The sequence below is a fragment of the Bos javanicus genome, chromosome 17, assembly GCF_032452875.1.
Source record: "Bos javanicus breed banteng chromosome 17, ARS-OSU_banteng_1.0, whole genome shotgun sequence".
Lineage (NCBI taxonomy): Eukaryota > Metazoa > Chordata > Mammalia > Artiodactyla > Bovidae > Bos > Bos javanicus.
Window position 1 is genome coordinate 4927285 of NC_083884.1, and position 23968 is coordinate 4951252.

Sequence of the window (23968 nt, forward strand, 5' to 3'; positions counted from 1 at the left end):
GGAACTTTGAACAGTTCTGAGAAGCAGATATTTTTATCTTTTCTTTTTATGGACATGGAAACTGAAGCCCAGGGAAGCTGGGAGACCTGCCCAAAGTTGAAGCAAGTGGCAGAACCGGAGTGGCAGGCCTGGGTAGCTCCAATCCTATGCCACCCAGCCCACCCGCTCTGCTTTGGCAAGTGTCTCAACAGCCTCTGCACCCAACCGCACAAATGGCCGTGAATGGACCAGGGTCTCCACACGCTGAGAAGGCAGCCTGCTTGCTATGTCACAGTCTTTACCAAGACTTATCCTGAAGAATAGTAAACAATATAGAGTATTAAATAATAAAGAGGAATGAATAATAAGTGGAGCAGCTCTTGCCCAAGAATGTTCCAAGGAGCCTTATTTTCCCAAGATGTCCACAGGAGAAGTGCTATGGTCAGAAGAGCTTGGAAGTGCTGCCTATTATCCCTCCACTGCCTGTGAGACTTGCAGTGCACGTCAGCAGATTCTGAAGGTACTTCGGCCAAAAGAAAAAAAATCTGTTTCCCTCACTTAAGCTAAACTTTCCCCAATCTGTCTGAACCACAGAACTGTTTTTCTGCCTGTGTCAGTGGCCATAGCTTAAAGACCTTTTTAGAGATATTGCAGTGGAGGACCAAAGAGGCAGAAAGAGAAGCAAGTGGGAGCCACTTTTGGATACAGTAGCTAACACACAGACTTTTTTTTTCTTAAGAATTATCAAATTGTGAGGACTTCCCTGGCTGTCCAATGCTTAAGACTCCATGCTATCAATGCAGGGGGCCTGGGTTCGATACCTGGTCAGGTAACTAGATCTCACATGCCACATGGCATGCCACAAAATAAAAAAGAAAATTTTAATATATAAAAGAATTAGTAAAGTAGTGGTTGTTTACATTTAGTTTGTTTAGAAAATAAACAGCGTAAAAAAAAATTGGAGGCAATAAAGCTGACAAGGGAAGGACAATTTGCATTCCCAAATCTCTTGGCTCATCCTAAGCCTTCTTGCTTCCATCCCAACCCCATTCTATTCTCCAGGTTTCCACCCACCCTCTCCTCTTGAGGCTGCTCTCCAGCTACACGCAAATGGACATAACCACAGCTTGCAATGCACCATGCCCCTTGTCCCCAGGTCTTACAATGTGGAAGCAGTGACAAGCATCAGACCCTCTGCCCACAGTTACCTCCCGCGCTGGCACATTCCAGAGAAACCATGAAGTTATCTGATAGAAGCATGTCTCTGCCTTTGGGTTAGGCAGAAGAACTCTAAAGACATTATTCCCATGGTGGGGGAAAGATTGCCAACATTTCCTTTAAAATGTGAAGATTATGTACACACTGTTATATTTAAAATGGATAACCAAAAAGGACCTACAGTATAGCAAAGGGAACTGTGTTCAGTATTATGTAACAAAAGAATCTGAAAAGAATAGATAGATACATGTATATATGTAACTGAATCACTTTGCTGTACATGCGGAACTAACATTCTTAATCACCTACATTCAAACATGAAATGAAAAGCTAAAAAAAAAAAAAAAACTGCTACCAAAAAAAAAGTCCAGATTATGAGTGCTGTATTTTTCTAACTCTCTTTTAGCTTATTTTCAGCTTCTGATTTTCCATAATAAATAGGAGCGCTGGCGTGGTGAAGGGGAGGAGAAGGAGGGGAAGAAAGAGGGAGGGGAGGGAGGAAGAGAGAGAAGGGAAGGAGGAGGGAACAGGGAGCAGGAGAAGGAAGAGAAGGACACAAACATTCTCCGGAGAAGAAGCCTGCATGAGCTCACCTAATAAAATACACCAGTTTATCTCCCACACCATCAGCCCGAGCTGCGACCTGCCAAGTTGCAAGTCGACACTTCCCCAGTCCCGCCTTGAGCCAAGCAAAATTCCGCATGCGGCCGCATCGCCGCCCGCCCCTTACCCACTCGGAAGATCAGGTCGTCTTCGATGGGGTTCTCTTTTCGCTTCCCGGTGCTGTACATGCTGGCGGGCCTCTTGACAGCCTTCTGCTTCACATGGCCGCTGCCAGGGGACTTCACTCGCCGCTTCACGCCCTCGGTGGTGGGGGACACATCCGCCGAGCGGATCACCTTCAGCTTGAACGGGCTGCCGCGGATGTGCTGGTCGTAGAGCCGCAGCGACAGCGTGAAGTCGCCCTCCTTCTGCACGGTGTACAGGAACTCGTACGTGCCGTTCTTGTTGTCCAGGATCTCCCCATCGGCCACGCTGCCGTCGGGCGTGCTCAGCTCGGCCGTGAGGTAGGCGTTGCCCGTTTTGCACAGCTCGCCGTCTTTGTCCTTGGTTGTTATGGTAACAGACATGGGCTGCCCGATGATGGTCTGCCGCAGCCCCTCGCCCGTCGCCACCGTCTCGGAGGCGACGGCATTGGTGGTCAGAATCGTCCCGAGGTTGTGGATGGACTTCTTGAGCCCCTCGGTCTCCACGATGAAGTCCAGTTGGTCGTTTTCTCGCGGGTGCAGCGGGAAATCTTGGTCCGCCAGTTCATTGAGCTTCTCGCTCATTTGCTTCTTCACCAGCAGCACCTCCGTCTCCGTGCCGTGGTTCAGGGCCTGTGCCGTGAAGTTGCTGCAGCTCTTGATGCTCTCCTGCCCCTCGAGCAGGGTGTCCAGCTGTGACTGGAGGACCTGTGGGGAAAGCGAGCAGCTGAGCGCCGCCCACGGAGTGCCCCGGGGCGAGGTTCCGTTTAACCCAGTGAACCCGGCTGTAATGCTAAATCCTAAATCGCCTTCCCAGCCCCTTCTCTTTCCTGTCCTCCTCGCCTCATCTCTCCCACACACATATTTCTGGGATCATGTGTCTGGGGTGAGCTGAAACGTCACCCAGAGCGTGGCGACAGAGTGCTATGCCTGACATCTGAAGTATTCATTACTCAGTCTCTTTTAATGTTCAAAGTTCTCCTGTCATCAGCTCAAGGAACAGAAACCAGACAAATGAAAGCTCCACATCTGAATATCAGAAGCTTTTATCCCTGGTTTTGTGATGGGACGTGCAGAGTTAAACAGAGGCTGCAGTCAGGGTTCACTCTGAAGTTGACTAACAGGTTGGTGTGGGTGAGAGAGTCATCAAGAGACTATTAGACATTATAATTAAGGAAGGAAAACAATCCAGTTTAACCCTAAATCCTGAAAGTATTACTTTATACTCAACCTTGTCTTTTATGTAGTCAAGTTATAAAGTGGTACTTAAGGCCACAGAATCATAGTTTTGGTGAAAACAAGAAGGAAAACATAGCTGGAAACAGGAAAAAATATGCTGTTAAGTAAAAGCTGCTGCTGCTGCTGCTAAGTCGCTTCAGTCGTGTCCAACTCTGTGCGACCCCACAGACTGCAGCCCACCAGGCTCCCCCGTCCCTGGGATTCTCCAGGCAAGAACACTGAAGTGGGTTGCCATTTCCTTCTCCAATGCATGAAAGTGAAAAGGGAAAGTGAAGTCGCTCAGTTGTGTCCAACTCTTAGCAACCCCATGGACTGCAGCCCACCAGGCTCCTCTGTCCGTGGGATTTTCCAGGCAAGAGTACTAGAGTGGGGTGCCATTGCCTTCTCCAAGTAAAAGCTACTCTTTACCAAACAACAGTGACACTTAAGAACCCATTTGAGTCCCCTTTGCTGCTGGTGGAACAGTACGCTGGCGTCAGGGAGGCCCAGGATCAAGCCTCCTATGGGATGTCCTAAGAATGGCTGGAGTCTTACTTTGTGTTTGAGGCCATAGTTGACTTCCAGCTCCATGAGCAGCACACTCTTGCGCACGTTTAAAGTCTTCTGGAGTTCATCAAAGGTAGAATGGATGTCGTCCACAATACTGGCCTTCTGGTTGGTTAACTGATGGATGATTTCCGAGATGAACTGAAGAGCTGAATCTATTTCTGGGAGCCTGGAGGACAGTTGTCAGAGTTTGTTATTCTAGTAACATCCACAGGGAAATAGTAAAACAAAAACAAAACTATCCAAACACTATATTTTGTCAAGAAACATTTTCTATGCCTTTCATCATCTTTAAAAAGTAAAAACTGAAGAACAGAATCATAAGACATGCCATAATCACTGCCTTTGAGAAAAGAGATTTTGAAGATCCATGTCTTATTTCAATCTACCTCAGTCATTTATTTATAATAATTGATGGTACAAAACCTCAAAGCTCTAAGAACCCCTCGGCTTTTTCTCTCCCACTCTAAATCAGGCATACTCTACAGTGGACAAGCCCAAGGTCCCACTGTATAGCACAGAGAGCTATATTCAAAATCCTATGATACAGCAAAATGGAAAAGATTATTACGTATTACAGGATGTTTAACAGCATCCTTTCCTCTACTCCTCCCTCACACACAGTTGTGACACCAAATTGTCTCCAGACATTGCCAGTGTCCCCTAGGGGATATCATGGCCCATGCCCAAGGACCACTGTTCTAAATAGACAGCTATATCTTTTTCCCCAATCACATGAAAAACTGACCCAAACTCAGAGTTTCCTGTGAACTTCTTGCAAGTTTCCAAATTCTTTCAATTAGTACAGAACAGCCACACTTTTCTCACTTCAACTATTGGTAAAGATTTATTTTCAGCTGGCTGTTTATTTCCTCCCTTTGATCTTTCTCATATCACACAGCTACCCTTGCCAAATAAAGAGCCTGGAGGCAAGGAAGCAGAAGGAAAACTGAGCAATCGCTGCTGAAGACCTTTTTGTTGGGCTCAAGCAAAGGGGAGCCAGTCACAGTTGGCATAATGGCCTGTAAGTGAGTCAAGAACAGTAGCTAAGAAAGGCTCTTCAGAAAGCCTGGTTTCAGGCACAAATTTCAGAGATCTGAGAGCATTTTCCTCGAGTATATTTTGTTCATTTAATCATACAAAGGTGCTTTACTTATAACAAGGGGACTGGAATTTTACCAAAGGGCAGGGGATCACCCTTATCGCTCACTAGTTTATGACCACAGAGCTGTGATCAAAGGAGAATTTACTTAGGTGACATGAACCTTCTATCCCACTGGGACATGAAACCCGGAGGCCGCAGGTGGCCGGCCGTGAGCGCAGAGGGGGTGTGCACACCTTCTGTTGGCGGCGTCCAGCTGCACCTGGAGCGAAGCCTTGTGCTGCTCCACCACGTCCTTGAGGGGGACGGTGGGGTGCTCCGCGTGCTCCCCCTCTGTGCACTCCCGACACATGGCGGTCTCACAGGACTGGCAGTAGAAGTCCATCACCTGCGGGCGACACAAGAGCGGCTCCCGTTCTCCGCCACAGACTGAGCGCTGACCAGGTGCTGGGTCTTCCCCAGCATGTGTGCAGTAATTCCCACAGCCTCTCCAGGATCCAGCATCACAGGAGAAAAGGAAAGATAAACTTTTGTGTGCCAGGTCTCAAACAGAGGTGGATGGGATTCCAGAGCAGCTGCTACAGGCACAAACTCAGCTGTACTTGGCCACTGCCCCAAGGCAGAACAGCGCAGTGCTGTGGTTCTCAGATATTTGAGTCTCAGGACTCCTTTGCACTCTTTATAAATGACTGAGAGCTCGAAATGCTTTTTGTTTATGTGAGTTATATCTACAGCTGCTTATATTAAAAGTGGAAACTGAGAAACATTCCAGATATTAATTCATCAAAAGCAAAACTAAGCCCCATTAAATGTGAATATAAATAATATGATTTATGAAAAGTATATTTTGCAAAACAGAAAATCCTGTGAGAAGAATGGCACTGCTTTCCATATTTGAAAATCTCTTCAGGGTCTGGCTTCACAAAAGACAGCTGGATTCTCGTATCTGTTTGTGTTCAGTCTGTCCTGAAAGCACTGCCATACAGCCTCTGGAAAATGCCACTGTATACTCTTGAGAGATTGGGAGTGAAAAAGGTAAACAATGCTTAGTATTATCATACAGTTGGGATCTTGTGGATCCCCTGAAGTGGTCTGGGGACCCATGAGAGTTCCTGGATGGCACCTTGAGAACTGCTGCTGTTTGGGTAAGAGATGAGAGGGACAGAACACTTTCTGGCTCCATCACTTCCCATGACCTCACCGTGTCTCAATTTTCTCTCTGTCAAATGGAGACAATTGTGCAACCTACTAACCTATTTCACAGGGCTGCTATGAGGGTTCAGGGAGTAATTCGCAAAAAGAACTCAGACGATGCCTGGCACTGACAAACAGTAAGTTCCTATGCAGTAGCAGCGATGATAATGATCATGGTATCATTTGCTTACCTGAAAATAAAACCACTTTATCCTCATTAAAGATGAACTCTTGGTAATAATATAACATAAAGCCCAAAAGTTTCTTTGTGAAAGCATTCCCCTTATTCTCTCAAGCTGGAAATAACTTTTTCCAATATTGAATTCCCAAAGCACTTTGAAGGGGGGGATTTTTTTCTTGAAGTATAACACATATAAAAAAAAAATGGCATAAATCCTAACACAGATTGATTGATTTTTTCATAAAGTGAATGCATGCACTAAAGCAATTTTATTCATATCCCTTTTATGAAATATTTATAAGATTTTAAGTTACTGAGCACTGAAACAACTCAGAGCCTAGGTAATTCCTTATACGTAGTAGCTATAATAATAGTGCTGAATGTGTGAACTGTATGCTGTTTATAAGAGATTCACTTTTGGTTGAAGGTAAAAAGATGGAAAAAGATATTCCATGAAAATAGTAACCAAAAGAGAGCTGGAGCGGCTATTCTAATATTAGACAAAATGGACTGTAAGACAAAAGTTGTTATAACAGACAGGAAGAAAGAAAGAAAAGAAAGAAAGCGAAGTTGCTCAGTCATGTCCGACTCTTTGCGACCCCATGGACACCAGGCTCCTCCGTCCATGGGATTTTCTAGGCAAGAGTACTGGACTGGGTTGCCATTTCCTTCTCCAGGGGTATAACAGACAGAAAAGGACCATCAACTATACTTCAGTTAAATAAGGACGTTAATAATGACAAAATGGTCAATCTGTCAAGAAGAGATGACAATTATTAACAAAACAAAAACTGATAGAACTGAAGGGGGGAATGGACAGTTCAATAATAATGGCTGAAGATTTCAATATTGAACTTTCAGTAATGATAGAACTATTAGATGGAAGATCAGTAAAGAAATAGAGAATTTGAAAAACATTATAAGCCAACTTGATCTAACATCTACATATAGAACATTCTGTTCAATAACAATGCATTTTTGCCATGTACACATGGAACATTTTCCATAATAAACCATACACAAAAGTCTCAATAAATTTAAAATGATTGAAATCATATAAAGTATCTTCTCTGGCTATAATGGAATGAAATTAGAAATCAGTAACAGAAGGAAATCTGGAAAATTAACAAATACGTGGAAATTAAATAACATACACTTAAATAATGAGTCAAAGAAAAATTACAAAGGACATTAAAAAATAGCTTGAGATTTTTTTATTTAAAAATAACAACATGCCAAAATTTGAGAGACAGTACTCAGAGCAAATTTTATAGCGGTAAATGTCTACAATGAAAAAGAAGATCTCAAATCAATAAACCTAAGCTTCCACCTGAAGGAACTAGAAAAAGAAGAACTAAACCCAAAGCAAGCAGAAGAAAGGAAACAAAGATCAGAGTGGAGAATAGAAAATGAATCGCAAAATCAATGAAACCAAAAGTTGGTTCTTTGTAAAGATCAACAAAATTGACATAATACTATGGACTGCTGTAGGTCAACAGATTAAATAACCTAGATAAAATGGATAAATTCCTAGAAACACAGAATCTACTAAAACTAACTCCAAGAAGAAACAGAACATGTGAATAGACCTATAGTAAGTAAACAGACGAATCAATATTCAAAAAACCTCCAACAAAGAAAAGTCCAGGCCAAGATGGCTTCACTGGTGATTTCTACCAGACATTTAAGAATAATTAACACCAATCCTCAAAGTCTTCAAAAAGTAGAAGAAAAGGGAACATTCATTCATTCTAATAGGCCGGTAATATACTGACATCAAAGCCAAAAACATCATGGAAAAAGAAAATTATAGACTAATATTGCCTATGAATATAGGTGTAAAAATCCTTTACAAAATACTAGTAAACTTAATCCAGCTGCATATTAAAAGGACTAAACACATGACCAAGTGGAATTTATTTCAGAAATGCAAGGGTGATCCACATACAGTAATCAATATATGTAATACACCATGGTAATAGGATGAAGGGAAGAAAACCCATATGATTATATTAGCAAATGCAAAAAAAAAAGTATTGACAATACCAACATCCTTTCATGATAAAAAAAAAACACACTTATCAAATTAGAAGGAAAATTCCTCAACTTGCAAACGGGAATTTACAAAAACCCACAGCTTCTTTAATGGTAATTCCCTAAGATCAGAAATAAGAAAAGGATGTCCACATTTGCCACTTCTTTTTTTTCTCACTTCTGTCACTTCTATAACAATGTACTGGAAATTTTAACCGGAGCATATAGGCAAGAAAAATAAATAAAATGCATCCAAATTGGAAAAGAAGTAAAAATTCCTCTTTTCAGAGATGACTTATATATGGAAAATCCCCAAGAATACACACATGCACACACATACATACAATATTAGATCTAACAAATTTATTCAGTAAAGTTTTAGGATACAAGATCAAACAAACAAAAAACAGTTGTATTTCTATCCACTAACAATGAAAAATCAAAAAATGAATTTAAGAAAATTCCATTATAATAGCATCCAAAAGAATATAAAATATTTAAAGAATAAATTTACCTAAGAAAATGTTAAGACTTATACACTGAGAACTACAGAATATTGTTGGAAAAAATTAAAGAATAATGGAAATAAATGGAAAGATAACTTATGCTTATGCCTTGGAAGACTTAATATTGTTAAGAGCGCAGTATTCCCCAAACTGATCTACAAATTCAGTGAAACAGCTATCAAAATTCTAACTTCTTTTTTCACAAAAGTGAACAAGCTGTTCCTAAACTAACAGAGAACTGCACTGGGACCCTGAATAGCCAAAACAATCTTAAAAAAGAGTTTGAAGAGCAAAATTGGAAGGCTCATATTTCTAAATTTTGAAACTATGAAGCTAACGTAATTAAAATTGTGTGTTACCAGCATAAAAACAGGCATATAGATCAATGGAATAGATTTGAGAGTTCAGAAGTAAAACAATACATTTATGGTCAGTTGATTCTTGACAAGGATGCCAAGACCACTCAATGAGGGAAACAGTTTTTTCAAGAAATAATGTCAAAGCCACTGGGTATCTACATGTAAAAGAATGAAGCTGAAACCTTACTTCACTGCATATATAAAAATTAACTCAAAATAGATTAACAACCTAAATGTAAGGACTAAAACTATAAAAATCCTGGGAAAAAACCCATAGGGTTAAATCTTCATGACCTTGGACTTGGCAACAGATTCCTGGATATGAAACAAAAGCACAAGCCAAAATAAAAAAGATAAGTTGGACTTCATCAAATTAAAAATTTGTGTATCAAAGGGCAGTAACAGAAACATAAAAGGAATGGGGAAAATATTTCTTAGTTATACATCTGATAAGGATGCAGTATCCAGAACATATTAAAAAAAACCTGTAACTCAAGAACCCAATTCAAAAATTGTCAAAGGAATTAAATAGACTTTTCTTCAAAGAGGCTAAATGAAAGGCCAATTTTCACAGGAGAATACTTTCAACATCATTAGTCACTAAAAAATTGCAAATCAAAACCACAATGAGACATCACAGCACCTAGGAGGGCTAGACTCAAAAAATCAGATAATAACAAGTGTTGGTAAGAATATGGAAAATCAGAACTCTCATGCTTTGCTGGTGGTCAACTCTACCATATGACCCAGCAACCCATACGTGAATGTTTACAGCAGCTTTATTCATAACGGCTCAAAGTGGAAAGTGGAAACAACCCAAATATCCATCAACTCATGAACGGATAAATGAATTGTGGTAAATTATTTAGCCATAAAGAAACGAATGATGTTCTAATATTCACTACAATATAGATGAACCTTGAAAACCTTACGCTAAATGACAGAAGCTGGACTCAAAAGGCCACATATTGCAGGACTGCATTTATATCAAATGTCCATAATAGATCCTTAGAGACAGAAAGCAGGTGACAGGTGCCGAGGGTTGGGGTGGGGGGAGGGGATGAAGAATGACTGCTTAACAGGTACACAGTTTCTTTGGAGGATATAATGAAAAACGTCTGGAATTAGATAGTAGTGATGTTTACACAACCTTTTTAATATACTAAGAAGGACTTCAGTGGCGGTTCAGTGGTAAAGAATCCAGCTGCCAATGCAGATGTGGGTTTGATCCCTGGGCTGTGGGTTTGATCCCACGTGCTGTGGGTCAGCTGAGCCCACACGCTGCAGTTACTGCTCCACAAGAGAACCCACCACAATGAGAAGCCCACACACCACAATGAAGAGGAGCCCCTGCTCGCCACAACAAAGACCCAGTGCAGCCAAAATAAAAAGTGATGAAAACAGGGACTTCACTGGCAGTACAATGGTCAACTCTCCCAATGCAGAGGGTACAGGTCAGGGATTTAAGATTCCACATGCCTCTTGGCCAAAAAGACAAAACATAAAACACAGTATTGTAACAAATTCAGTAAAGACTTTTTAAAAAGATCCACATCAAGTAAAAATCTAAAAAACTAATAAAGTAGTTAGAAAGCTGAATTTTATGTTGAGTGATTTTTACCTCAATTTAAAAAAATTCTATCTTTGAAAAGACAGCAGCAGACCTGTGTAACTGTCCCTGGTACCGAGTCCTAGTTGTTTCCTGGGAAGCAAAGGCCCTGAAATCATTTTGAAACATCAACAACTAGTTATTCTCTAATGCTTGTCCTTGGTTCTGACAGCTTTGACTCAAGCTGAGACCTCACTGTAGGAGTGAGCGACCCAGCGGAGCTCGTCCATCTTGGGTGAGATTACTCTGGTGCTCCCAGTGCTGGGTGGCCTGGATGAGCTTGTGGCTGTTGACAGGTAGTCAAGTTTGGGTTCATTAGAAGACAGGATGGCAGGACTATATGCATAATAGTGAGCTATAAAGGATGGTCAGGGCCTTGCAGCCAATCCAGAGGCTTTTGGAAGTGGGGGCTGATTCTTGGCAAGGAATTCTTCATGAGGATCTCTCCTTCACACCTCTTAACGTCCTCCTTAGTAAGGCACCGAAGCCAGCAACAACAGGGCTTAAGGATTATTTGTGCTTTGGGACTTTAAGGCATGAGCTCAAATGTCTGGTTTAAGTGCAAAGAACCTCTTAAATCATTGACCATTATTCCCATTTTTCTTTGTATCTGAACAATGCAGCAGTGGCAGTTTAATTAGAAGACAGTGTCACAGCACTTAAAGTAAATGACAGGCTTTCATCCACATGTGCTAACCAGCACCAGGCAGTTTATGACGGCAACATCCTGCTTCATTGTTAATTACCCGATTTTATTAACCTTCAGACGCTTGAATTGTTTTTAAAGATTTACCCATGGCAATTAACCGCAGCCAATTATCTGTAATATTGCATGTATTTGGCTTGAATATGTAATGAGGACCCCTGTTTCAAAGCAGCGGCAGTGAACTCCTAGGATCCATAATGGAACAACAGAATGATTAAAGAAGCGCAGTTCATTTTCCAAGGCCTCTTGCTGGTTTACACATCTTACGATTCCAAAGAATCATAATGACTCAGCATAGAGAAAGTGCTCAAAACACCTCCAGGAGGATCTGACTCTTTAGAGTTAATTTTCAATGTGATGTGATGTGATATTTTTGGTAGAGAAACAAGGGAAAGTTTCACCCAAAGGCTTTTTTACCTTTGCTGGAATTAGCATCTTTGAGAGAGTTTCTTCTTAGCAGCCTGTGACATCCAAGGGTCTCTATTGCTTGGGCATGATCAGAAAACAATCTCGAAGAATTATTTGTGACACTTAACATTTATTTCCTCCTACGATTATCAACTGTTCATATCTCTTCTGCCTTTCTTAAAGTTCTGTGCTCATTTTCTTTTGTGATACTCATATTTTTCTTAATAAGTGCTCTTACATGGTAAAAGTTTGCTGGGGTATTTAAATAAGAATTGTACAGCTACTTTCATAAACTTAGTGACTCAAAGTTTTCTTATGTCTTCACTAGATTTTGGTGTCAAGAGTTATGAGTATATCATAGGTGAATTTGGGAGCTCCCTACCTTTTTTATGGTTCAGAAGTATACATACTACGAATCAGAATCATGTCTGTTTTATACAAGTTTGAAGGCATTCAGTGTTTGTTTGTTTGTTTTTTAGTATTTTTACTTACTTGGCTGCACTGAGTCTTAGTTGTTCCTACGGGATCTAGTTCCCCCATCAGGGATTGGATCTGCCCCACCCCAACTCCCGCACTGCCCTCCACCCCCACCTGGGAGGGCAGAGTCCCAGCCACTGGACCACCAGGAAAGTCCCCAAAGCATTCAGTTTTAAATTAACTTTCACCGGTTTCTTTTTTTTTTTTTTTTGAAGTTTTAAGTCACCTTGGGTTTTTTTGATCATTTTTAGTTTCCTAGGTGATGATCTATTTCATTCAGGCTTTCAATATCTTAGTCTTTAGCAGAGAACTGACTTGCTAATTTTAAAATCTTTTAATCTCTTTATTAGTCTCAATTAATTTATATTTACTGTTTGGTGCTCTATCAAATTATTTAATTAATAAAAAAGAGTTCAGCTCTTGGATTTATTCATCAACACAATTGTTTCAGGATTTTCAAACTCTCCAAGGTTGTCTTTTTTATTTTCGTTTATTTTGTGTTCCATATATTTATTTTATTGTTCTTTCCCTAACTTCTTGAAATGGAATATTTTTAAATAAAAGAAAATACTTAAACCTATAAAATTTTCTGAGTATAGATATGACTTTATATTATACATTTAATAAAGTTTCCACTTTCAATATTTTGTAAATAATCTAATTTTTCTATTTTCTTTGGTTAAATAATTATAAGCTTTTAAAAAAGATTTGAAGTCTATATCATGTTGCTAATGTAATTTTAGTTCATTGTGGTGTGGGAACTTGGTCTATACAAGAGAAAATTTTTTTTTAAGTGACTTATATGATCAATTTGAATTGCTCAAATTCTCACCATCTTAATAGCTTAATAGTTCAACACATTTTAGTATATGCCTTTTTATTTGTGGGGGGGTAGATTCTAAAGGGGCTTCCCAGGTGGCGCCAAAGGTAAAGAACCCACCTGCCAATGCAGGAGACAAAAAGATGTGGGTTTGATCCCTGGGTATGGGAGATCCCTTGGAGTAGGAAATGGCAACCCACTCCAATATTCTTGCCTAGAAAATTCCATGGACGGAGGAGCATGGTGGGCTACAGTCCATGGGGACTCAAAGAGTCAGACACGACTGAGCACAAACACACGCAGAGATGATCAAATAAAAGACTACTCTTTTCTCCGAAATTCATCCTTCATTCTCCAAATCCACTAATGCCCTTCTTGTTCTGTTATCATCTCTCATTTGGACAACTCAGTGCCAAACAGAACTGGTGTTGCAGCCTCCAATCTCTGCTGCTGTGTTCCTCCACAATGCCACATACCCATCTCCTGTTTAAAAGGTTTGAATGCTTCCTCACTGCCCATGGAGTGTAGGCCAGACCTTTCCTTGATGACACCCCCAGCCCATCACAATTTCTCTCCAGGCTCAGCCCTGTATTCTGTGGCCCACCAGTGTTCCACCTCACAGGCGCATCGCCATGCTCCAGTTGTGCTGCGCTGGGAGCTCGTTCCTGAATTCCACGACACACCTGGCGTTCCTTAGTGATGTAATCTTTTTAGCTACCATTATTTATCATTCCACACGGTTGTCTTTTATACCCCATTTTGGACCCAGGTCTACAGCAGTCTCCTAATGTTTCTAAAATGGTGCTTCTCTATCAAGTCAGATCTGCAGAAAGTTCCTTGCCTGGACTACACTTTAAGGAAATTCTTGTATGTGATAGAGACACCTTCTCAGACTAGTATTTAGAATGTGGGCCCCAGGAGGAGACAGCCTTAGCATTTACTAAGAGCTGTGGTTATAAGAAGGCACGCTTCAAGTTCCCTTGACAAAACTTACATGGTAATGCTCCCCTGGAGTACAGTGCACAGAAAACCTATAGTTATTGAGAGCATGGTATGGTTGCCATTTCTTTCTCCAGGGGATCTTCCCTGACCCAGGGATCAAACCCGGGTCTCCTGCACTGCAGGCAGATTCTTAACCAACCGAGCTACAAAGGAAGCCCATGCTTTCAATTAGATAATTAAAAAATGTAACACACAATGTCTCTCTTGTTTTGGCTACCAAAAAACTCAGGATGCTATTTCCTCTCGTCTAGCATTTATGATGTGTCAACTAGCTGTGTGACTTAAACTGGTCAATTCTCAGTTTCTTTATCTATAAAATGAAAGTAACCAATACCTACTTTACACAAAGAAATGTGTGAGAAACCAAGCATGGTGTCTGGTCACTTGTTCAAAAATATGTACTCTTGGCTTCTGAGAAACTGAACACTACAATGCACAGTGGTTGGACCATGTAAAAACAGAATTCTGACCACAATCTGCCCAGGAAACCAACCCCTGCATCTCCAAGGAAACAACCCACACCAACCAGTATCCTCAAGGAAACACCTCAGACCAACCCCTGTATCCTCAAGGAAACAATCCACACCAACCCCTGTATCCTCAAGGAAACAACCCACACCAAGCCCTGTATCCTCAAGGAAACACCTCAAACCAACCCCTGTATCCACAAGGAAACAATCCACACCAACCCCTGTATCCTCAAGGAAACACCTCAGACCAACCCCTGTATCCTCAAGGAAACACCTCAGACCAACCCCTGTATCCTCAAGGAAACAACCCACACCAGCCCTGTATCCTCAAGGAAACACCTCAAACCAACCCCTGTATCCACAAGGAAACAACCCACACCAAACCCTGTATCCTCAAGGAAACACCTCAGACCAACCCCCGTATCCACAAGGAAACAACCCACACCAGCCCTGTATCCTCAAGGAAACAACCCATACCAACCCTTGTATCCACAGGGAAACAACCCACACCAACCCCTGTATCCACAGGCAAACAACCACACCAACCCCTGTATCCTCAAGGAAACAACCCACACCAACCCCTGTATCCACAAGGAAACAACCCACACCAACCCCTGTATCCACAGAGAAACAACCCACACCAGCCCTGTATCCTCAAGGAAACAACCCACACCAACCCTGTATCCACAGGGAAACAACCCACACCAACCCCTGTATCCACAGGGAAACAACCACACCAACCCCTGTATCCTCAAGGAAACAACCCACACCAACACCTGTATCCTCAAGGAAACAACCCACACCAACCCCTGTATCCACAAGGAAACAACCCACACCAACCCCTGTATCCTCAAGGAAACAACCCACACCAACCTCTGTATCCTCAAGGAAACAACCCACACCAACACCTGTATCCTCAAGGAAACAACCCACACCAACCCCTGTATCCACAAGGAAACAACCCACACCAACCCCTGTATCCTCAAGGAAACAACCCACACCAACCTCTGTATCCTCAAGGAAACAACCCACACCAACACCTGTATCCTCAAGGAAACAACCCACACCAACACCTGTATCCATAGGAAACAACCCACACCAACCCCTGTATCCACAAGGAAACACCTCAGACCAACCCCTATATCCACAAGGAAACACCTCAGACCAACCCCTGTATCCTCAAGGAAACACCTCAGACCAACCCCTGTATTCACAAGGAAACAACACACACCAACCCCTGTATCCTCAAGGAAACACCTCAGACCAACCCCTATATCCACAAGGAAACACCTCAGACCAACCCCTGTATCCTCAAGGAAACACCTCAGACCAACCCCTGTATTCACAAGGAAACAACACACACCAACCCCTGTATCCACAAGGAAACACCTCAGACCAACCCCTGTATCCTCAAGGAAACACCTCAGACCAACCCCTGTATCCTCAAGGAAACAATCCACACCAACCCCTGTATCCTCAAGGAAACAATCCACACCAACCCCTGTATCCTCAAGGAAACAACCCACACCAACCCCTGTATCCTCAAGGAAACAACCCACACCAAGCCCTGTATCCTCAAGGAAACACCTCAAACCAACCCCTGTATCAAGGAAACAACCCACACCAACCCCTGTATCCTCAAAGGAACACCTCAGACCAACCCCCGTATCCACAAGGAAACAACCCACACCAACCCCTGTATCCACAGAGAAACAACCCACACCAGCCCTGTATCCTCAAGGAAACAACCCACACCAACCCTTGTATCCACAGGGAAACAACCCACACCAAACCTTGTATCCTCAAGAAAACAACCCAGGAAGCCAGGCTTCCATAAGTCACACTGCTTCTCTGGCAATAATCCCAAAAGCTAAATGATAACTTCTGCAACAACCGGCCCCTGAAGGCTAAGAGATATAACTGACATCTTTAATTTTTGTCTCTGCCTTCAACTTAGGACCAAGCTGAGAAAGTCAGATCTGCACCGGAGCAGTCACATAGAGTGCCCCCTTCTCATTAGTCCTCCTGCCTCCCCAGCTAGCCACTCCCCATCAGGGCACACCTGAAGCCTCCTCCTTTTTCCAGAGAGAGCTTCCCCACTCGTCTGCCTGACTCTGACAGAACACACGTGATGGTCCTGCTCTTTGTTTCAGCAAGTGCTGAGTAAGTAGCCTTTGCTTTGTCTCATCTGCCTGGCCTCTTTCTATACGTACACTTTCACGTGTAAGGCGCTGTGCTTACTGCCACCGGTATGATGAACAACACAGCCTCTCCCCCTGGGAGCTCACTCTCGAAGGAGAGCCAGCAAATACACAGATGGAGGCAGGCAGAACACTGAATGTCATGAAGGAAACCAAGACGGTGGTGAGCAGCGGGTAGCTGGGAGTCAGAGGTGGTCTGCCTCAGATGGTGGGCTAGACAGGACTGCTCTGTGGCGGAGAGCTGTGAGCTGGGGCACAGAGGGTGAGAATAAGCTGGCCACACAGACGGGGCAAAGAGCATTCCAGGCGTAAAGAACCAGAGAACAGTAAGGGCCCAAGGTGGGAAACCACTCGGCAGGTTCTAGGAGGCCAGTGAGACTGAGGCAAGGCGGGAAGAGAGTAAACGAACAATTATCAGCTATGGCTCATAGTTGTTGCTTTGCTAACAACCTCTGTTGCCTCAGTTCAGCTTGAAACACTCTGAAGACAACTTATCCATCTATCTATTCATGCGTTTGGCTGCCCCAGGGCTTTGCTGCGGCACTTGGGAGCGCCATCTCTGTTGCAGCGTGTGCAATCTCGTTTTTCAGCTGTAGCATGTGCCCTCGGCACTGGGCGCTCAGAGTCTTAGTCGTTTGACCGCCATGGAAGTCCCAGTTTCACACACTTTTGAAGTGGTCACTATGTTTTTGAAAAGTGAAGTAAGTCATTGTGTATGTGTGTTAGCTGCTCAGTGGTGTCTCTGACTCTTTGTGACCCCATGGACTGTAGCCTGCCAGACTCCTCTGGCTGTGCAATTTTCCAGGCCAGAATACTGGAGTGGGTTGCCATTCCCTTCTCCAGGGGATCTTCCCAACCCAGGGATTGAATCCACATCTGCTACATCTTTACCCTTTACTGTCTGAGTCACCAGGAAGCCATCATTAATTAGAAACAATTTCAATAGCTAATATTTATCGAGAGCTTACTGTCTATTTTCTAGGACTTAAATATTTAATTCTCTACTTAATCCTGTATGGTAGACTATTACTTTTTTTCTACCGATGAGGAAGTGGAACAGAGAGTTTAGTAAATCTGTCAAAGCTTTGCCAAATCCAACATAGGAAATGAGTTGCAGAGCAGGATTTGAATCAGCTGGCCATCAGCTGCTGTGCAGTGCTGCCTCTTCAGGCTACACAGCTCCTGTGAGTCCTCTTTTGATGAACACACAGGTCCTCCTGAATATGTAACAGTTACTATGCTTGCTGATGGCAGGACACAGTCTGGACTCCAGTCTATAATCTCTTATCAGGGATTCACATAACTTCAGATTATTTATGATTAAGTAACAGGATCTACGGAGAAGGCGATGGCACCCCACTCCAGTACTCTTGCCTGGAAAATCCCATGGATGGAGGAGCCTGGTAGGCTGCAGTCCATGGGGTCGATAAGAGTCAGACACGACTGAGTGACTTCACTTTCACTTTTCACTTTCATGCATTGGAGAAGGAAATGGCAACCCAGTCCAGGGTTCTTGCCTGGAGAATCCCAGGGACGGGGAGCCTGGTGGGCTGCCATCTATGGGTCGCACAGAGTTAGACACGACTGAAGCGACTTAGCAGCAGCAACAGCAACAGGATCTAATGGAGCATGAGAAAAATTTCCCTCACAAGAAAAATAAAACACTGTAACATTCTAATAATCATTCTCAGTTTGCAGAGCTTATCTACTATTTAATCTCTATCCATAATTTATAACACAGATGTTTCTATGGGTCAAACTATGCCCAGCTGGCAAATAGTTGTGAGTTTGCCCTCCTGGGGAAACACCAGCAATTAGTGCAAAGTGAACACAATGAAAACTGATTTTATTATTCACATAAATTTGGTCAGAGAAAGGAAGCAGGCAAAATAATCTGAGGATGGTAAAGGCATTGTTAACCACTCCTTTTCCAGGTGGAGTCCTGTTTCAGAGTTGATACCCTCTGATTGCCCCAAGCCTCCCCCGTCAAGCAGCCCCTCAGTCAGGACTGACTGCAGGGCCTCACTTACATTCCCATCGTGGTTTGGGCATGACAGAGGCTTCCCTGCAGCCACGGCGGTGACGGTCTCCAGAATGGAGGACTCCTCAGCGCTGCTGCCTGGAGATCGCTGCAGCACATCCATCAGGTTTGTGATGAAGAAGTTGTTCTGGAGCGCGGCCACCCCCTTCTCGGGCAGGATGGAGGTCTGGCGGCACACCGGGCAGGAGAGGGTTAAGCTGTGGGCGGGAATGTAGTTCTGCAGGCACCTGTCCAGGGCAGAAGCAGGGCTGTCAGCATGGTAGGGCTCCTGCGGTAGGCACAAAGCTGCTCTGCATAAACTTTCGTTGTGGTCTCCTTCGCTAGAAAAAGTGCATTTCTGAAGTCAACAGGTCACATTACATTGGACTGGTCAGCCATCTGGACAAGTGATGCTCAAGGAAAATCTCACTGATTCCAGTACTCTTGCCTGGGAAATCCCATAGACAGAGGAGCCTGGTAGGCTACAGTCCAAGGGGTCACAAAGAGTCGGACATGACTGAGCAACTTCAGTTTAGTTTAGTTTGGTACTGTTTCCAAGAGCTTTGCCACACAAGCAAAGTATGGTCCATGGTGAGCATCACTGGCCTCACCAGGGAGCTTGGAAAAAATGCAGACTCCAACTCACAGGGCCCACTCCAGGTCTGATGAATCAGACTCCCAGGCAATCTGTATGCCCATTTGAGGTTAAGAACATTGGCCTAGAGTGGCTGGTATGGCATTCACGAATTTGTGGAATTTTACACAAATTGGGGGAAACATGTCACTTTTTGTTCTTATTAGCATTGACACTCTGTACACACAAGATCATAAGCAGACTTCAGATATTAAAAACACATCGAAGTGGAAACGCTTTGTTTGAAATGGGGATGGGACATACCATCTCTTCTTACCTCTCCTTAAGAGCCATGAATTTCATTCACTTAATCAGCAAAGAAAGAAAGAGAGAGAGCGCCAAGTCGTGTCCAACTCTTGTGATCCCATGAACCTGCCAGGAGTCCGCCAGGCTCCTCCGTCCATGGGATTCTCCAGGCAAGAATACTGGAGTGGGTTGCCATTCCCTTCTCCAGGGGAACTTCCCCACCCAGGAATGAAACCAGGTCTCCCGAAATGCAGGCAGAAGCTTTACTGACTGAGCTACGCCACATTAATAATGATGGACCCACACACTTGTCACTAAATATAAAGTATAGTGGGCCCTTGCACAATGTGGAGTTAGGGGAGCTGACCCCCGGTGCAGTGGAAAATCCAAAAATCCACCCATGACTCAGAGCCAGCCCTTCAATTAGCCAGTTCCTACACATGCAGGGTTTACACCTACAGATTCAACCATCTGCAGATCTTGTCATTCTGTAGTATTAACTACTGAAAACAATATGCAAATGATAAACTCATGCGGTTCATGTGTTTGAGGGTCAACTATACTTCCAGTGATCCTGGGATCACTTTTACATGTATGAAGAAACACAGGCAGAGAGAGGGTAGGCTACTTGCCCAAGGGACTTAGATGTCCAAACCCAGGCGATCTGGCCCCAGAATCTAAGCTTGCCATAACTACAATGTTTCCCAGCTTCTATGACAAACAGAATTTGAAAACCTCTTATTTCTCCCCATTTCTCTTATTTTGCAGATGGGAAAACTGACATCAAGGAGGTTAACTGACTTTCCCAATTTCACACAGGGATTCCCAGGAGACCCAAATAATAAAGAACCTGCCTGCCAATAAGACATAAGGATGTGGCTTTGATCCCTGGATTGGGAAGATCCCCTGGAGGAGGAAACGACAACCCACTCCAGTATTCTTGCCTGGAGAATCCCATGGACTGAAGAGCCTGGAGACCAACAGTCTGTGAGGTTGCAGAGTCGGATACGACTGAAGTGACTCAGCACGCACGCACACATGTCACACAAGTAGAGAGCACTGAATCAGTATCAGGGATGAAATAACTTCTGCTGAGGTCACCAGCAACATTGAAATCTAACACACATTTTTCAATGCTGTCATTCATCAAGCTTGTCCACTCCCCCGCTCCCCACTCCTTTTTTATCTTTCCTTGCCTTATGATACCACACTCACCTGGCTCTCCTTCTGCCTGCTCTCTCTCTCCTACTGAAAGTCAGTATACTCTGGACTTCATCAAGGCTTATCATAAGCCCTCTTCTCTCCCTGGGGTATTATACTACATAACAATAAGCGTAACGCTCTCATATGTACGTTTCCTCCCATGGATGCCTCCTCTGAGCCCCATACCTGTACACCAACTGCTCTCTTGCATCTCTTCTTAGAGATCTCACAGGTCCTAAAACTCCACCTGTCCAAAATCAACCCCATGATCTTCCCACACTCTTTGTCCTCCTTCTTAGCAGTAAACTGCATCCCCATCCTTTCATCTAAGCAAACCCAAACCAGGAGTGGTTCTTAAAACAGTAAGAATTCCCTTACTGGTCTTCAGTGTTCATATCCAACCCATCACCGAAGCCCGAAAGTGTCTTTCCAGGCTGCCCAGGTCTCTTCATCTGTATCACACCACCCTTGCTTAGGTTTCTGCAGTCACCCTACCCCTGGTATACCGTCATCTACCTTGTATCCCCTTCATCATTCTCCATATTCTAACCAGAGTGGTCTTCCCCAAATGTAAAGTTTAATCTCCTCCCCTCATATCTAAGATGAAAGCCTTCCGTGGCTTCCACCGTTCTTACAGCCAAGACAAGAATCCACACGTGAGGATGTGGGTTGCACACCTATCTGATCTGGCATCTACATTTTCTGTCTTCCTCTAATTTGCTGCACATCTGTCACCCGAGGCTTATTTAAGTTCTTCCAAAGGTGTCATGGTCCCTCTCACTCTACACCTCTGCAACATACCTGAAATTCTTTTCTTCTGCTTACTCTGCTTTGCTAAACTAATTTTTCTTCATCCTTGGGATTTCTGCCTAATCATCGCTTCTACAGGGAAGCCTTCTGCATTAGAGCCACATTTCCTATTATACGGTTGCCTGTGTACTTCAGGTACGTGGCCGTTGTGACTGGTTTAATTTCCTATTAATCTGAGTGACTAGGTGGCTAATGACTGGCTGCTTCTCTTGGCTGGAAGCTTCATAAAGCCAGGGACTGTGTCTGCATCCTCCAAGCCCCACTGATGGCATTCTGGAAGAAATGAGAGTAAGAGAGTGGCTGTCCACCGAGCAGCCATTGTTTGTGCCCAGCAAGAGGTGGAGACAATGGTCCTGCATCTTCCTCTCCTCTGGCAGTGAGACAAGCCGTGAATTTCTGTCTCTACGTAAAATGTTCTCATTAAGGAAAGTTGCCAACACCTTGCAAAGGAAATCAGTTCAGTGCACATGATGCTCGAACAACTTTCACGTGGCATTCCCTAGGGACTCGCTTTGCTGGCTCTTGAAAACCTCCAGCGCTAGCTATTGGATGTGGAGTGGAAGTGGCCTGGGCTAGACCTAAGAGCGCAAGAGGGACAGCCAGGGCAGTCTGGAAGTGCTGCTTCTCACCAGTCAGAGCAAGGGAATGGGAACCAGACACCAGCCTGAGCAGGTACCAAACCCCGGCGGCTCTGCCAGGCTCAAGCCAAGTGGCTCTCAGCAGTGAGCATAAGAGTGCCCAGCTGTCCTGATTCCTGAATATCACATATGACCTTCCCATGTGAGCCCAGGGGCATGTCACAGTTAGCTGGTGGTCATGTTTCAGCCATGTCCACTGAGTCAGGGAGAAAAACCACTCTCCTTGTTGCCATTTTGGAATATGAATTACAAAGTACTCAGTACTTGTAATTATGTTCATAATTATAAAATTATGAATAAAGTACAAAGTATCAGTGCCCTATATACCACCGCTTAAAACAAACAAAAAACTGTACATGCACTTATGTGCATGCATGCACGCGCACACACACACACACAAAACAACCCAAAACAAAGAGAGCAAAACAGAACACCACAACCACCAGTAACAAATCCACTTTCTCATCCATCCGTCACCACCAAGGGTGTGGCTATCCTATTGTAATTGAGACTTTCCAAAGGAAATCAACTCAAAGCATGTTCAGGAAGACAACAAGTGTACATTAAACTGGATGGCAAATGTAATTAGCATTGATTTGAAGTCACTGAAAACACCAATTTTCTGTTCTATCATAGGAGGTAGAAAATTTTAATTATGTGTATTAAATAATAAAATGCTATATTTGCTGTATTACTAAATGCTATAACACATAATTAACATTTGTTAAGAAAAATATGCCAACTTACTAGGGAAATACTAAAATTAGATCACAGATAAACTAATTACCAACAATATTTTTTATGCCTAATTGCTGATGGGGTACATGAGGGTAAAAATATATTGTGAAAACTGGTTAACTCAGTGGAAAAAACTATTCAAGAACGAATACTCAGGTAATTTACAGTTATTTCACACATACACACACACACACACACATATATATAGATTTTTCTTCATCTGAAATATCATCATGTTCAAATACACCATTAGTATGTGTCTTCTGAAGTATCTCTGGAAGAAAACTCCTTTTAACTAACCCCTCATATACGCATGTATATTATCTGATTTGTTATGCTGGAGAAAATGATACATATTTAATTATGTAAATATAAACTCTTCACTCAGTTGTGTCTGACTCTTTGCGACCCCCATGGACTGTAGCCCACCAGGCTCCTCTGTCCATGGAATTCTCCAGCAAGAATACTGGAGAGTGTTGCCATTCCCTTCTCTAGGGGATCTTCCCAACTAAGGGATCAAACCCAGGTTCCCCTTGAACTATGGGCAGATTCTTTACCATCTGAGCACCTGGGAAGACTTTTAATTGGCCCTCATCAAAGATTCTCTATGAGGGCAAAAATGGTTTCACAAAGAACAAAGGGAGAAGTTTAAAAACCTGAATCTTAAAATATGTAATGCTCCATCTCCCGTGGAAATAAATCAGTAGCTACTGGATTGCTTCTGCCCACTTGTAGTTCCTTGAAAGTAAATTCTTTGCAACTCATGATTACGTTTCTAGATGTCTATCAGAAGCACAAAAGACTTATCATCTCCCATAGGTAACTGAAGAATTCTGGACAGCACCCTTTGGCAGGTAGTAGAAAGTCAGCCTGTGAAACCCC

The 23968-nt window shown here is 43.2% G+C and overlaps 1 protein-coding gene and 1 long non-coding RNA gene across 8 annotated transcripts in view; one reads left to right on the forward strand and one right to left on the reverse strand.

Annotated features, from left to right (window-relative positions):
• Positions 1-23968, reverse strand: part of TRIM2 (tripartite motif containing 2) — a 128101-nt gene that overhangs the window by 34986 nt on the left and 69147 nt on the right. For all 6 annotated transcript variants that reach the window (XM_061383942.1, XM_061383944.1, XM_061383947.1 and 3 more), the window contains 4 exons: positions 18828-19065; positions 5067-5218; positions 3717-3897; positions 1928-2651 (listed from right to left, as the gene is read on the reverse strand). In XM_061383942.1, the coding sequence (XP_061239926.1) occupies positions 1928-2651; positions 3717-3897; positions 5067-5218; positions 18828-19065 (1295 nt within the window). The remainder of the gene's footprint in view (positions 1-1927; positions 2652-3716; positions 3898-5066; positions 5219-18827; positions 19066-23968) is intronic.
• On the forward strand, positions 2176-23850 carry LOC133228501 (uncharacterized). 2 transcript variants are annotated; one of them, XR_009730226.1, is made up of 4 exons: positions 2176-2264; positions 16554-16759; positions 18732-18944; positions 20466-23850. It is a non-coding gene; the product is annotated as an uncharacterized LOC133228501 (long non-coding RNA). The 2 variants fall into 2 exon arrangements; XR_009730227.1 differs by lacking the exon at positions 2176-2264 and adding an exon at positions 5207-10948.